At 36.9% G+C, this 14,206-nt stretch overlaps 1 protein-coding gene across 1 annotated transcript in view; it reads left to right on the forward strand.

Annotated features, from left to right (window-relative positions):
* TAF2 (TATA-box binding protein associated factor 2) overlaps window positions 1–14,206 on the forward strand; it is a 63,365-nt gene that overhangs the window by 40,891 nt on the left and 8,268 nt on the right. Inside the window, 5 exon segments of the mRNA XM_074898502.1 lie at window positions 3,361–3,430; window positions 4,971–5,080; window positions 7,436–7,665; window positions 10,283–10,435; window positions 10,848–10,953. Of these exon segments, the coding sequence (XP_074754603.1) occupies window positions 3,361–3,430; window positions 4,971–5,080; window positions 7,436–7,665; window positions 10,283–10,435; window positions 10,848–10,953 (669 nt within the window).

Here is a 14,206-nt window from a genome sequence, read left to right on the forward strand (position 1 = left end):
ATTAACTTTTTTAAGTTAGCTTCTGGTAGTTATATGTATACAACAAAGCAGTTGTATATTTAGAAGGGGTAACAATAAACTGTTCTAAATACCCATGATTATCTAATCTCATTAATGTTAAGGTTTAGGGTCTCAGAGATGCTCTGCTGTAATTGAGAACTGATACATCAGTTTGAAAAAATCTCAAGAGGATTTTTACTTCAAAAAGCAATCACTTGTTTTTATGGCTACCAGAAGTATGAAAATCTACACATCTTTCTTTTCTTGCAGCCTTCTCCTCAACAAACTGGCAGGATACAGACAGGGTGGGTGGTCTGTGAGATGGGTAGGAAACTGAGTCATGGAACTCACTCAGAGGATGACTATCAATGGCTCTTACTCAGGCTGGCAGCCTGCCACAAGTAGGGTCCCCCGGGAACATCTTCATAAATGATCTGGACCACAACATTGAAAGCTCCTTCACCAAGTTTGCTGGTGACATTAAACTGGGTGGTGAGGTAGACACATCAGAAGAGGGAGACAGCCTACAGAGACCCAGACAGGCTGGAAGAGTGGGTAAGCAAGAACTGAATGAAGTTTGACAAGGACAAGTGCAAGGCCCTGTACAGGCTAGGAGCTGTGTGGCTAGGGAGCAGTGTCACTGAAAGGGACCTGGGGGTCCTGGTGGACAAGAAGCTGACCATGAGTCAGCAGCACGCTGCTGCAGCAGCAAAGGCAAATCAGATCCTGGGCTGCACCCCCAGGGGCATTGCTAGCAGAGATGGAGATGTGATCATCCCCGCTCTACTTGTCAGGCTTCACCTGGCGTATTGTGTCCAGTTCTGGCCTCCACAATTCAAGAAAGATGTGGGCAGACTGAAGAGGGTCCAAAGGAGGGCCACAAAGATGATCAGAGAGCTGGAGAACCTGTCCTGCGAGGGAAGACTGAGGGAGTTAGGTCTTTTCACCCTGGAGAAGAGAAGGCTCGAGGGGACCTCATCACAGTACTCCAGTACTTAAAAGAAGTACTTATAAAGAGGGCGGAGGCTCTCTCTTCACAAGGAGCCATGTGGAAAGGACAAGGGGCAATGGGTGAAAGTTGCACAGGGCGAGGTGTCATCTCAATAGAAAAAATAAATTTTTACAGTGGGAATAATCAATCAGTGGAACAACATCCCCAGGGATGTGGTGAAGTTCCATCCTTGGAGGTTTTCAAGATGTGATTGGACAGGTTGCTAGATAATTTTCCCATGAAAGGTTGCACCAGATGATCTTTTGAGGTCCCTTCCAAACTGGGCTGTTGTATGATTCTATGATTCTTCTGGCTAGTGAGATTTGTTCTGCCCAAGGTCAGGTTTAATTTGTCAGTGCTCCCTAAAAGTTTCATAGTTGCTGTATAAATTTGAAGAGTGGTTAAATGCATTAGTAGCAAAGCTTTGGAAGTCTAGCAGGTCTAGTTTATGTTATAAGGCACACAGCAGGCAAAACTGACTTTGTTTCACGCAGAAATAAGTTTAAGAAGCAAAAAAGACATTTTTTTTTTGAACCACAAAAGTATGGTGATTCTTGGTTCTATTATCTAGTACTGTTAGCCTAAAGGATTTGTCTCCTAGACTTCTCATTTTCTAATCAGAAACCGTTTTAAATTCTCTTTTGTTAGCAGCTAAGGTAATTGAAGTTTGCTTATGGTTGTGACTCAAAGTGTTCACCATGTTACCAGTCTTTGCTGCATGGTTATACAATATTTTTCTTCCATGCAAAGCCACTTCTGTATGCAGTGTTTAGCTGCCTTCTATCCCAAGCAAGGTAGCTTCCAGGAAAGCAGCTGTGCATGGAGTTGAGTGCAGGCAGTCACTAATCCCTTAAAAGCAGGTCCTAGGCATAGCTTTTCAAAGATTTCTCTGACTTTTAAGGCAAATCTGCGATTGCAGTTCTGGTCTGTATGGATACAAATTTGCTCTGGCATCATCCAGAACTGTGTAGCTGTGGCCTAAATGGTGCAAAACGTGAGCTAATACATTCTGCCTCTAAACAGGGTTTATCAGCCCAATCCAGTGCCTCACCGGTGTAACTAGTTTTGTTTTGGTTGGATTTTAGGAATAGCAGAGCTGACTTGCAAGTGGCTTGCAAAAGACTATTCAGAGATCTTCTAAGCAATATTATAAGGTAGTTTTTAATTGCTTGGCTGCCTCCTCCCAACTCAGGAAGAGATGGTGTGTTCAAGTTGTCCGAAGTATTTAAAGAACTTCTAATAGAACTGAAGTGCTGATTCTCATAATACAATTTAATTAATTGCCCCTTCCTTTAAAAGCAACTTACCCTAGTGAAGTAGCAAGGGAATAATAAAGATTAGAGTTGGTTGGGCTAAAAAAGTTGTATTCAAAAATTATTGACGGAATACTGACTGAAATCAGGAAGGAAGATTGAACTGAGGTATTTAGAACTGAAAATACAGTAGGCTTGGGGAAGAAAGAAATGCATTGCTAGAATCACAAACTGGAAAGCAAAAGAAATGGTTTTGGAGCAGTCTATGATTAATACATGCCAAATTCTGAAGCAGATTAAAGCAAAGCCTAAACAGGCTTTTCATTGCTTTGAGGAAATGACAATACTGCTGTAAAATCATATAATTATGCATGTGAGAGAAAGATTAGATAAAAATTCTTTCATTTTTGTGTAATTGGTGATGATGATGATATCGTGTGTTGTTTCCTATTTTTCCTCGTTACTCTGACAATCAAAGGAATTTTGTAATGTAATTTAAATTCTAAACTAACAAGCTGATTTTGTTTCCAGAAGTGTGAGCCAGCAATTTTCTAGAAGCATGTGCTGATAAGTTTCAAAATCCATTTTAATTGCAAAGTATAGTGATTTTTAAAAATTAAGGAAGGCTACTGAGAGGAGGATGCTTGCAGTTTTGTATTAGCCCTGCAGTGTTCCTCTTTCTGTCCTATTTAAAGATAGTAATCTTTCACAGATTCCTGTGTAGGAGAATTGGATATTTTCTATTCCCAGTAGAAAATATTATACTTCTGGTTGTTGAAAGAATATTTGAATGTGTTTGTTTTAGGAAGCATACAATATCAAGATGGTCATTTACTCTGTAATCTTCCCAATCAACACTCAGGAGTGACAGTTACCTGCTAATAGTCAAACTGGTGGTTATTGAACAATTGAGACATGAAGGAGTTTTGTGCATGTTTTCTATTTCAGTGTAAAGTAAGCCACCTTTTACTTTCGATTTGCACTGTAATTAATGAAATTCCTCTTTAGTTGCAGTGATTCAAGCTCTTTGTGTGTTAATTCAGGAACTTGTGATTGTCTTGATCAAAATCCTTCCAGTTTATGTATATAGGCATTTTATTTTATTTTTCTTTGCAGTTGATAGGAGCTATGAAGAACTACAGTGGCTGCTTACTATGGTTCAGAATGATCCTGTACCCTACATAAGGTTAGTGCGTTAATAAAGAGCCAGTATTTTTACTAATACTGGAACAACTAAGTAAATTCTTAGTCTGGAATTGCTAGAATAGATCAAATGCTTAACTGCTTAATACTTCTTCCTAAAACTTCTTCTTTTTCTTCTTGTTATTTTATATAAATTGAAAGGTGTTTTGATGTTTTATCAGTACACATCTCATAAATGAATATACTCTGTTCTTATTCTCCATTATATTATTTTTGGTTTTTATGTTCTACCACTGTGGTGGAAGTCTGAAGCTAGAGGTCGTTTCCTGATCATAAATAAAGTATATAAATCTGATGTTGTATATGGCAAAAAAACTTTATGATGTTTGGAAAAGACAGATTGAGACATAGTGCACACAGTGTTTTGCCAACAAGGAGTGTAGAGCAATTGTTAGACTGTAGATGGGGTGAAAGGATAACGTGAAAATATGGTGTAGTTTCTAGTATTGCCTGTTTCAACTTTGTTTTCAACAATGAGTGATTGGATATTTTAGCACATTCATTATAAAATTTTGAACACCAAGGTTCATAATCATTGTTTTTCCCCAACGCTTTCTTCTTATGGCCACCATTAAAATACTGGGTTTCAAAGATATATTGTATTACTTTTACTCTCTCTAGGTGATTTCTTACAAAGATCATAGCTGCAAGATTGTTCTCTGTTTTATTTCTGTCATTCTTCTAATGAAAGTAGATGCAGTTAGATTTACTAGAGGAGGTTAAGCTTCAATCTAGGGAGGAGTTTTTATTTGATTTGTATCTTTTAAAGAAGAGTTCAAATTTTGACTTGAGTACAATATGTAAGCCTCTTCTGAAAGAAAAAAAATAATATCTAAGAGTTTTATTGTCCCAAATGTGTAAGGGGAAGCAAAGGGAAAGCTGGCTATACAGGGAAAATAGTTAAAATAGTAAGTAATGGAACAAATAATTATTTCAATCATAAAATGCTTTCAAGGCCAACTTTAAAGAAAGTAAATCAGGAAAAATGTATTTACTTTTAGCTCTGTATGTAAATATTGTAAGCAAACATGGTAAGTGGAGAATCTTTATACACCGGTCTAACTTAAGAGGTGACAGTGTTCTTTCCCAGAACAATGTGCAAGTCACTGGTTTTGGTCCTGCCATTTTATGTCGGTCATAAACATTTAAAGTTATGTAAAAATTCTTTGGTGTCAGTGTGTAAGGAGTTTATTTGCCAATGTTGCTGCTTCTGTGCAATAGTCGTCAGTGTGCAGAAAAAATTGTTACTAAACAGAAGAGCATAATTTTGTACCTAACAAAAATGATGTCTAACAACATCCTGATGCTTTGTACCTTTTTATCTTTAAGTTATGTTTCTGATGGTAGATCTGTGTCTATGCATATTGTGGACAGAAGGAAGAGCTAAAAGCATGGAACATTGGTTAAAATTCTGGAAGAAATCTTGTATTGGAATAAGTTTCTAAGACTGTTGCAAACTGAACAGACTTCTTAGTGCATTCATTTGGATATAATAAAGATGTTTCTTTCTATTTCTTTTTTAGGCATAAGATTCTTGATATGCTGACTAAGAATCCACCTTTTACGAAGAACATGGAGTCCCCCTTATGTAATGAAGCTTTGGTAGATCAGCTTTGGAAACTGATGAATTCAGGTTGGGTGTTTGTTTGTTTGTTTGATTGGTTTTTTTATTGTAAGGTTTTTTGAAATAAGTGTTAGACTTGCTTCAGAATATACCAAGAGCTCTCTTAGTTGTGATAGTTAGAAATTCAGTCTCAGAAGTTCAATATCATGTACATACCTCCAGAACTTTTACCAAACCTTGGTTTTCATTCTTTTGCCTACTACTGTAGTGTGTTTTGATGTACTTTTGGCATGGAATGATTCTTTGACTCAGATGTTCAAAGCAAGTGTTTCCTCAGATGGTGGTGTCTCTGCTACCTTTTTCTTTATAGCTTGATTTAGATTAGATAGTTCTCGTTGTTCTCTTTTACTGAACTCTGAGAGAATATGAGAGGGTAGCATTTGTACAGATAATTTAAATGAGATTTTTAGAAGTGTATTATAAACCTAAGACTCAAATTTACCTTGTGTGATTAGGAAAGATCCTAATGAGAGAAGGACTTGCATCTTGACCTCTTTTTCATTACTGAAGCAGTTTTATCCAGTCCTGACAAACTGCCCTTTTACATCTGGCACATTACTACATAGATTACATATAAACATTTATATAGCTTTTTTAGGTCGTTGAAGGCGGTCTGTTGTCTGTACATCATTATTTTTAGTGTTTAAAAGTTTATAGCTACACTCCAGGGGTTGAAATGGGGAAACTACTAGTAGTTCAGTTTTGCAGGATTTGCCAAGTGTCAGTCACAGAAAATAAACAATTTTGATGTTCCCATCAGAGAGTTTGTTTTTTCCTTTTTCTTGAGAGAATAGCGTGTGCAGCGTTACAACCATTACCTCTTTCTGCAAATAACAAATAGTGTATACTTTCTTACTATGATTCATGGGGCTTTAAGTACTTAAATTTCTACCATCAAGATGACATGATGTTTCAGTTTATTTTCTGTAAGGCATAACTGTAGCATTCCAGGATGCTTTGAAAAAAATGTTTGTTAATGTCAGACAAGTTAGTAGCTAGGTTTAAAGCTGCATGATTCTAGAATTACAAGTAGCTTTCATTTAACATAAGCACATGCAGTAGAAAACAGACTGATTGATAGATTGATATATGTAATCTTTTTTTTTTCTTCCATGTTAATCTGCATTAAATTGACAATGCTCGCAAATTCCAAAGATTGCAGAGAAATTCAGCAACCAATTGTATTTAAGCTTAGCTGTTCCACTGAAAAGGAGAGAGACACTGAATGGGAATTCATCCTATCATTTTAAGATGTACTAGTTTAAGAAGTTGAGTAAATTATTTATTGTTATATTAGACTAGTTTTTATATGAATATTTGCAAATACGTCATTCTCTGGAGAGTATTTTAATGTTAGAAATGTCCTGATTAATATTCATATTGCTTTCACTTGTAACTGGGCAAGTGTATGTACAGCTAAGCTTGCTTAAAACACTACTTAGACCCATGCCACTTAGGATTTACAGAGACAGATCTTGTGATTGTATTTTGTGCTAAGTCTTGCACATCCACATTAACATGGCAGTTGGCACATCTGTGTCTTGTTTACCAGATATACTTCTATTCCTGCTGTGGAACAATATGTTCAATAAACTTGCAATCATTCAAGAGCTGGGCTGCGTTAACACCAGAATCACTGTATTTGCAACATTGCACCAGATGTTAGATGTCTTTCTGTTGTGATTGGTGCCAAACGTGCTTTGACCATTTGTGTATGAAGATATAAAAACAGGACACAGTTTGCAGTGAAAAATAAAATCAGTGGAGCATTGTTTTGCGCAGTAGGAATACATATCTCCAGTATGAATACAAAGTAAATATTGAGTACCCGGTGAAGTACATGACGTAGCAGTGACATCAGAAAGCGTATTTATGCATTGTTGGTTTGTGTTCTCTATCAGTGTGGTTTCCGGAGGGTACAGGTCTCAGTCATGCTTGAGGCTTCTACTACATTTAATGGAATACATAGGCAAGTGTGACCAAATACATCGATATGGGAAGCCAGTTTGTTAAAATGTTCTATTTAATTGTCCAATAGTAAAACTTGGAATGAAACTTTAAAAATAAAAGCATATGGGTGTGATTATTTTCCTTTTATTTTTTATTATGTTATTATGGCACTTAGGTTCCTAGTCTTGTGCTACAAAATATGTCCAGTTTACAACCCAAACAACTAAAAGCCTTCCTTTTAAACAGGATGTGGCAGGTGAGTTGAGTCAATCAGAGGCGGGAATAATGAGGGAAGTGTATCTTAAACACAGAAAATGTCATGCTCTGGGAGGTCCAGATCACTTAAACTGTTTTATTTGTGGGGAAGGAGAAGATTGTATCTCTTTATTAACAATAATCTCTTTTGGATTTTAGGAACTTCCCATGACTGGAGATTACGATGTGGTGCTGTAGACCTCTATTTCACGCTTTTTGGCCTCAGCAGACCTTCTTGTTTACCATTACCAGAGCTTGGACTTGTTCTTAATCTGAAAGAAAAGAAGGCTGTACTTAATCCAACGATTATCCCTGAATCAGTTGCAAATAATCAGGAACCTGTGAATAGTACTAACAATCATGGACAGTCAGTAGGATTTCAGAACACCGTAAGCACAAGCCATCTGCATACATCCCATTCAGCTGGCTCTGAGTCCTTGCGTTGGTTGCTGATTTTATTTTGTGTTGTGTTCAAGCTTCTTATGCTTTACCTAAGCTGCCTTTATACCTTGTTACTCTTTATTCCTTCCACTTGAAAAGCTGGCGTATACTATAACTTTTTGACTGTTTTGCATAGTTATGCAAGCTTTTTACTTGTTTTTTTCTAGTCTCATCATTTCTGTTCTTTACTTTTTCTATATTGCTTATGACACATGAAGTGATTCGCAGAAATGTTTGATGCTGTGGTAAAAACTTTTTTTATTAGACTAAGAATATTGGTTCTAGGCAAGTTATGCAATTTTCCAAAACAAAATCTTTTATCAGTAAATTTTTTACATCTTAGATATACCTCTTTTTAAACAACTTCAAGAGATGTGATAGATGGAATTTTAGCACATCTTCACTGAACACTTGAATCTATTTAGTACTGTACTCTGAAGGATTTGTAACAACTTCTGAAAAATCACATACATTAAGATTGATATCTTTTTGGCTTTGGAGGCATCAGTCCTAACACATAATCCATTGTGTAGTTAAAAAATTAGATCTTACAAGCTATTCAAGTCATACTTAAGAATAATTGCCACTGCTGCAAAACTAAGTCTTTTTGTTGGACACATGTAATTGGGGGGGGGAGGGGGAACCCAACAAACATGGAAATCATGAATAATTTTCTTAACTGTTTCAAAAACTACATTTGATTGAAACTGCTTAGGAGTAGGTCCTGAAAGAGAACGTGAACATGTGTTTAGCATGTTTAATACTCTTTCTAACCTTTTGGATGAGATGGTTTACTGTTACTTTATCAGTCTCATAGTTAATTTCTAAATCATTTTTATTCAGAAGTACACTGAGAGTGCAAATTATCACAGTATCTTGCAGGCTGTTTCCAGTAGGGGGAGAAAATGATGATGGAGTCAAATATCATTAGAGCTATCCTACATATTTACAGAACATGTAATAAGTCCTAATTTGCTGTGCGTAAACATCAGAATTAAATAGCAGGAGACATTTTGTTGGCAGAATTTTAAGCTGCAGTTCAGTGAACATCCAAACTTTATTCGCAGCCAGACTACATTAATCAAAATATTTCCTCTTAACTCTTCTTTTTCCTATACTATCCTCTCCCTTGTGCTAGCACAGTTGTTGCTGCATAGTGAGCTGGATCAGGGGAGGATCTAGTTGAAAAAAAAACTTTTTTTATGAAATTTCCTGCTGGATCAGTTTCCTGGTCCAGTTCATCATGCTTGTGGTGGCCCAGGACAGAAATGTGTGAGGAAGAGGGAGAGGCTGCTTCTTTTAGCAGCAGTACTGGCTTACACTAGTGTGAAAATAGACCATTAGTATAAGCCTCATGTCACATTTCATTCCTCGTATCTTCTCCTATGCGTTATCTCCATTTTCCTACCCCTTACTTTAAGGTTACCATTTTCACTGTAACTCCCCCAAAATTCAGGGAACCAATTTTCCTTGTAAATAAAATAAAATCAATAGCATAAAACAAAGACTGCCTCTCACATCGGCCGAAGTTTATCCAGACATGTCTCACAGCAGCAGTGTGTTGGGTTAAATAATAGGGATGAAAAGAGGGAAATACATATTTAAGTGAAAAAAGAATTAACAGATGATAGAATAGATCAGATTAACTAGATTCCTTAAAGCAGACTGTATATTCTGAGAGCATAAGCATGTTAAAATCAATAACAATAGACTAATGAGTTTGCTGAGGATGGTAAAAGTTACCCACTTAATAAAACTGAATTGGAATTGTTCAGCGCAAGGGTTTGTGGTGCTAGAGTTCCCTTTGTAGGATAGAGGAAGAGCAGTTTAGTACAGCCACATATGCTCTTGAGAGTCTGTGGTACGGCTTTAATCTAGTTTTTAGAGGGCTTTTAATTATGTTTGCTTATTTTTCCTTCTATATTTTGTGTATTGAATTTGTTGGAACACCTGTCTGCTGTTTTAATGACTATATGTGTAACTTAGTAGACTCTCCTGCTATTTTTATATTCCTTTGACCCAGTTTTGATGATAATCTAAGCAGAAATTTACAAAACATTTTAACTCTTTTTAATAAATACTGTTGTGAAATAAAAAAACCCCAAGTTGTAAGTGCCTGTTATGATTTGTATTCAACAAAGCATTAGCTTTTAAAGCTAACTAAAAGAAGATTTAGCTAAATCCCATGTGTAGATTAGAGGCTATCACAGTTTTTCAACTGAGATTTAGACTGAGGAGAGTCTGCGAGGCACAGATTTATAGAAAGGCTATTCAGAGGCAGCAAATGTTGTTGCACACCAACAGTACCATGATTGTGAGAAGGGACAGAAAAGATGCCAGTGCTAGATATGCAGAGGGAGCAGGGATAGAAGAGAAACTATGTTTGTAGGAGAGGTTGGCACAAATCCATGCAGGGTTTTAGAAAATACTTTTTGCCAGAACTACAGGGAAAACTTTGTTCAAATCACCCACTTTACTCAGAAGTGTTTTCAGCTATCAGGTCTCTCTTAGGCTGAAACATGGCTCTTGCTATCTTCTAATTTTGGTCTTTTAATGCTGCTTCAGGAGGATGATCATCTTATTAAGGAAACAGCATCCAGCATTTCTGGTCATCAGCAGGGGGTGAAGAGGAAGGCTGATATGCCACTCGGGTCTCCATTGGAGCCAGGGCAAATACTAGAGAAGAATGAAGACAGTAAAGTCAAACTCAAAATCAGAGTAAGAAATGGAAATTCAACTTGCACAATATGTAGGGCATTCAAAGTAACAGCAGTGGCTTCTGCTGACTTCCCCTAAAGCTGTGTTCAAACAAAGACATGTTGTGTATATGTGTACAGTAGTTGTTACGCTTACTTTGGCAAAATCATTTCCCATCAGATTCTTTATTGGCTGGCAAGAACTAAAGTTGACAGTTAATGCTCATGTTCGCACAGCTTCATGGTAAATTAGAAAGAAGAAAAGGCACTGACCCTTTTTTATTTTATTGAATTTTTATTCCTTTGCGGTGGTAGATATCACTTCCTTTCCCTCTCACCCCCAATTTACCTCAAAAATAAAGTATTTTAAGTTCTATTTAGTGATATTCTTATGAGTTATTAGCATCTGCTTATTTTTTTTCCTGATATCTTAGTTCTCAAACTCTCAAGAAGAGGAGGAAATTGATATGGACACGGTTCATGACAGTCAAGCCTTTATTTATCATCATTTGAATATGTTGGAGAGACCATCCACACCAGGTACATTTATTGGCAAAATGATAGTATGAGTTTTTCAACTATTTCAGTTGTGGGGTTTGGGGTTTTTTGTCATTTAAAAACAGTAATTTTGAAGATTAACTTTAAAAGAAATAGCAAGAGTGTTAAGGTAAAAAAAAAAAATCTTTAATCTTAACTATTTATAACTTATGATCAGTAGTTAAAAAGCCTACAATCCTCAAAGATGCTTAGAAGAGCTTTTCAAAGGTGAAAACATTACATTTATGGGTAAAATGGTTTCATTTCAAGCACTTTTTTTTCTTTTACACCTTCTCTTAGTATCTTTTTTATAAAATATTTGTCAGAATGACTTCTCAAAGAATAGTGTTTCTTAGAAACCTTAAGGCAGGCTGAACTTCATTGATGAACTTCATCTTCTTTGCCTCTCTGTCACTAGCAAAAAATTTCAGTGGTGAGTCTCATTTTCTCAAAATATTTTAATGACATTTCATAAGTTTAGTTCCAGAATGTGCCATTGGAGCTAAGCTGAGGTAGTGTGACTATGTAACAAGCATTTTGAGAGATTTTCAGTACACGTCTAAAACAAGGTTTTAAGGTTGCAGTACTGCAATGTATAAAAATGAAGTATTTAGCCTTAGAAGTAGATTCAGAGTAATTACCCTCTTGCTTGTTTTTCTGTTTTTGTCCAGTGGTTGCCTAATGTAAAACACAAGTAGCAGCAGGATCTGGAACATTGGTTCTGTCTTAAGTGCCCTAGGCCCTGAGTTGCACTGACAGGCGACCTCATCTGCTCTCCCCATGACCTGGCAATTTCACGGCCCCACTTAAGAGAAGGACTGGTGGATGTTCCTGCTCTGAGTATCCTGCTGAGGCTGGTGCCCTGGTGCTGGCTGGGGGTGTGGAAGCTGTAGTCTCATACTCCCTTAGGGCCTAGGACTTAACATTTTTAGTTCCTTGGCAGATGCTCTAGCCATTAAGGGGTTTTGTTCTTTTTATAAAGGTAACTGTTGTCATTGCTCCGCTAACAAATGAGGTTCATATGGGGACATAAAACACAGGGAGGTCTAGTTTTGGATTCCAGATGGCCTTCGGTTAATGACATGTGCCTGTACAGCCAGCTCCACCAGCATGGATTTGCTGTTAGATAGAGTAGGAAAACTCACAACTTTTTACTTAAAGCATTTCAGCAGAGTGAAGGGAAAGGCTGCCTGTAGGTTGCTGTCATGAATATAGGACCCTAATTCTGTACAACCTTTACTTTAAACCTCTCAGAGCTGTTTTGAATGTTGTCCTTGGTGTTATGGTCAACCATCACATTTTCTGTTACGGCAAAGAATGACACATCCAGGGCACGCGAGTGCAAAGTTGATCCGCTGGGGATTAGTATTTATAATTCTTACATGATATTTTGCAACTATTTTTTTTACTAGATTTACACACTCTACGGAATATAAAGTCATAAACAAAACTCTGCCAAATACTTCACAAATAGGACTTATGGGACCCTCTGTACGCCAGCTCTGTGCTCCAGGACTGTTGCCTATTAAGTTTGCACTAGAGTTCAGAAAGGGTAAAGTCTGATCAGGAGTGGAGTAATGGGCAGCTGAATGCTGCTTTTGTAGGCCTACAGCAGACAAAAGCTACTTGGAGTTTCACTTGTGTACTGAATGACCTTCTCACCTCTGTCGTTTAGGCACTCAGCACACTGGAATACTTTTTTTTTTTCCCCGAGATAATAAATAAGACAAATGCTGGGTTTTGCCACAGAATTCATTTTAAATAATAAGCCTTTGAAAAGCATTATTTTGAAACACTTCAGATTAATTTCATTTTCTTTGGTTTGTGCGGTTAGAAACAGTTCCACTTCAGATATTCTTTCCTTCTAAAATTTCACCTGTTTCTTATTCATAGCATTTTTCTTAGAAGCAGAGATGTATGAATTTCAGACTGAGTAAATACAGTTCAATCTTTAGGAAATGGTATACTTCTGAGAAGAAACAGATGGAGAAAAATAAAAGCATACATAAATAAAATTGCTCCCATATAGGAGTGTTGTGTTTTACAAAGGAATCGCAGATAATATTTCCTGAGGGCCTCTGAGTTTTTGCAGCAATGACAGAGGGTGGGTGCACTTCAGTGAGTGATTATTGTGAAACAGATTGACAACAGGTTCCGAAATGGTCTCAGTACTGATAGTAAATCTCTAAGATCTTGTATCTGCCTCGGTTCTGTGACTCTTACTTGGAAGGCAGCAAGCTCATAGTCTAGATTCAGTTTTCCTCTCACAGCTGTGGGTTATGTCCCCACATGTCACATGAAGTGTTAGGTCATCAGCCAAACAGAGCCTGTGAATAGCAGCTGCCAGGAGGAAGTTCATGTTGGGTCTGAACCCTGCTGTATCTGTGTATTAGTTATTTTTTTTTTTATACACTCCTCACACCACCCTGAATGATAATTTGAATTTGTCCAAGTTTATGTAACCCCTATAAAGCCAGGAAAATATTATTTTCCTTCAGAAGCTTTTTTTCTGTATGCTCATGGATGTGAAAAGGTTAGAGTTGAGACATGCTGCAAGGGCAGTAAAAGAAGTCTTGTAATACAGTTCTTGCAGGATTACAGGTTTCAGTACTATAATTACAGCACCTTTCATAGTTCTTATAGAAAATGTTTTCAATCCTACTGAAACACCTTGTCTACAATAGCAGAACTGTGGACTCTGGTAGTTATAAGAGATTCTGAGCATTTTTCCAGAAATTATTAAAACAAACAAAACATCGCTAGTGAAGTGCCTGAAGAATGCTGTTGTGTTGATTTTTCATCTGCCCCAAGGTCTAGAAACATGGTAGCCTCCTTTGAACCTCTAAAGCTGTGCAAAGTCACATTTCTAATGTTGAGAACAGATTTTTATTTGCTACCAAATCATCAATAATAGTAGTAATGCTTCTCTACTCTTAAGATCAGAAGAATTTCAAGATCAGATTTTGAGTAAGCAGTAGATTTAAACTCTTACTTCAGACTGTAAGGTGACTTGTCATGCATTGCTGACTTCAGTGAAATCAGATTAAGATACTCTTTTTTATGTACTTTGATATTTCACTCATCTGAAAGTACAATACTTCAAAATTAACTTTTTGAAAGTTCTGCTGTATATGTCAGTAGTTGTTGGTTGGCCTGTTCTTTTCTGCTTCCAAAATAAATGCCTGGTTGTAACCTGCATGATCTGTCAGTGAAGTTAAACATCATTGTGGCTCAACAGGTCATCACTAATAAACTG

This window comes from Athene noctua, chromosome 2 (assembly GCF_965140245.1).
Source record: "Athene noctua chromosome 2, bAthNoc1.hap1.1, whole genome shotgun sequence".
Taxonomy (NCBI): Eukaryota; Metazoa; Chordata; class Aves; order Strigiformes; family Strigidae; genus Athene; species Athene noctua.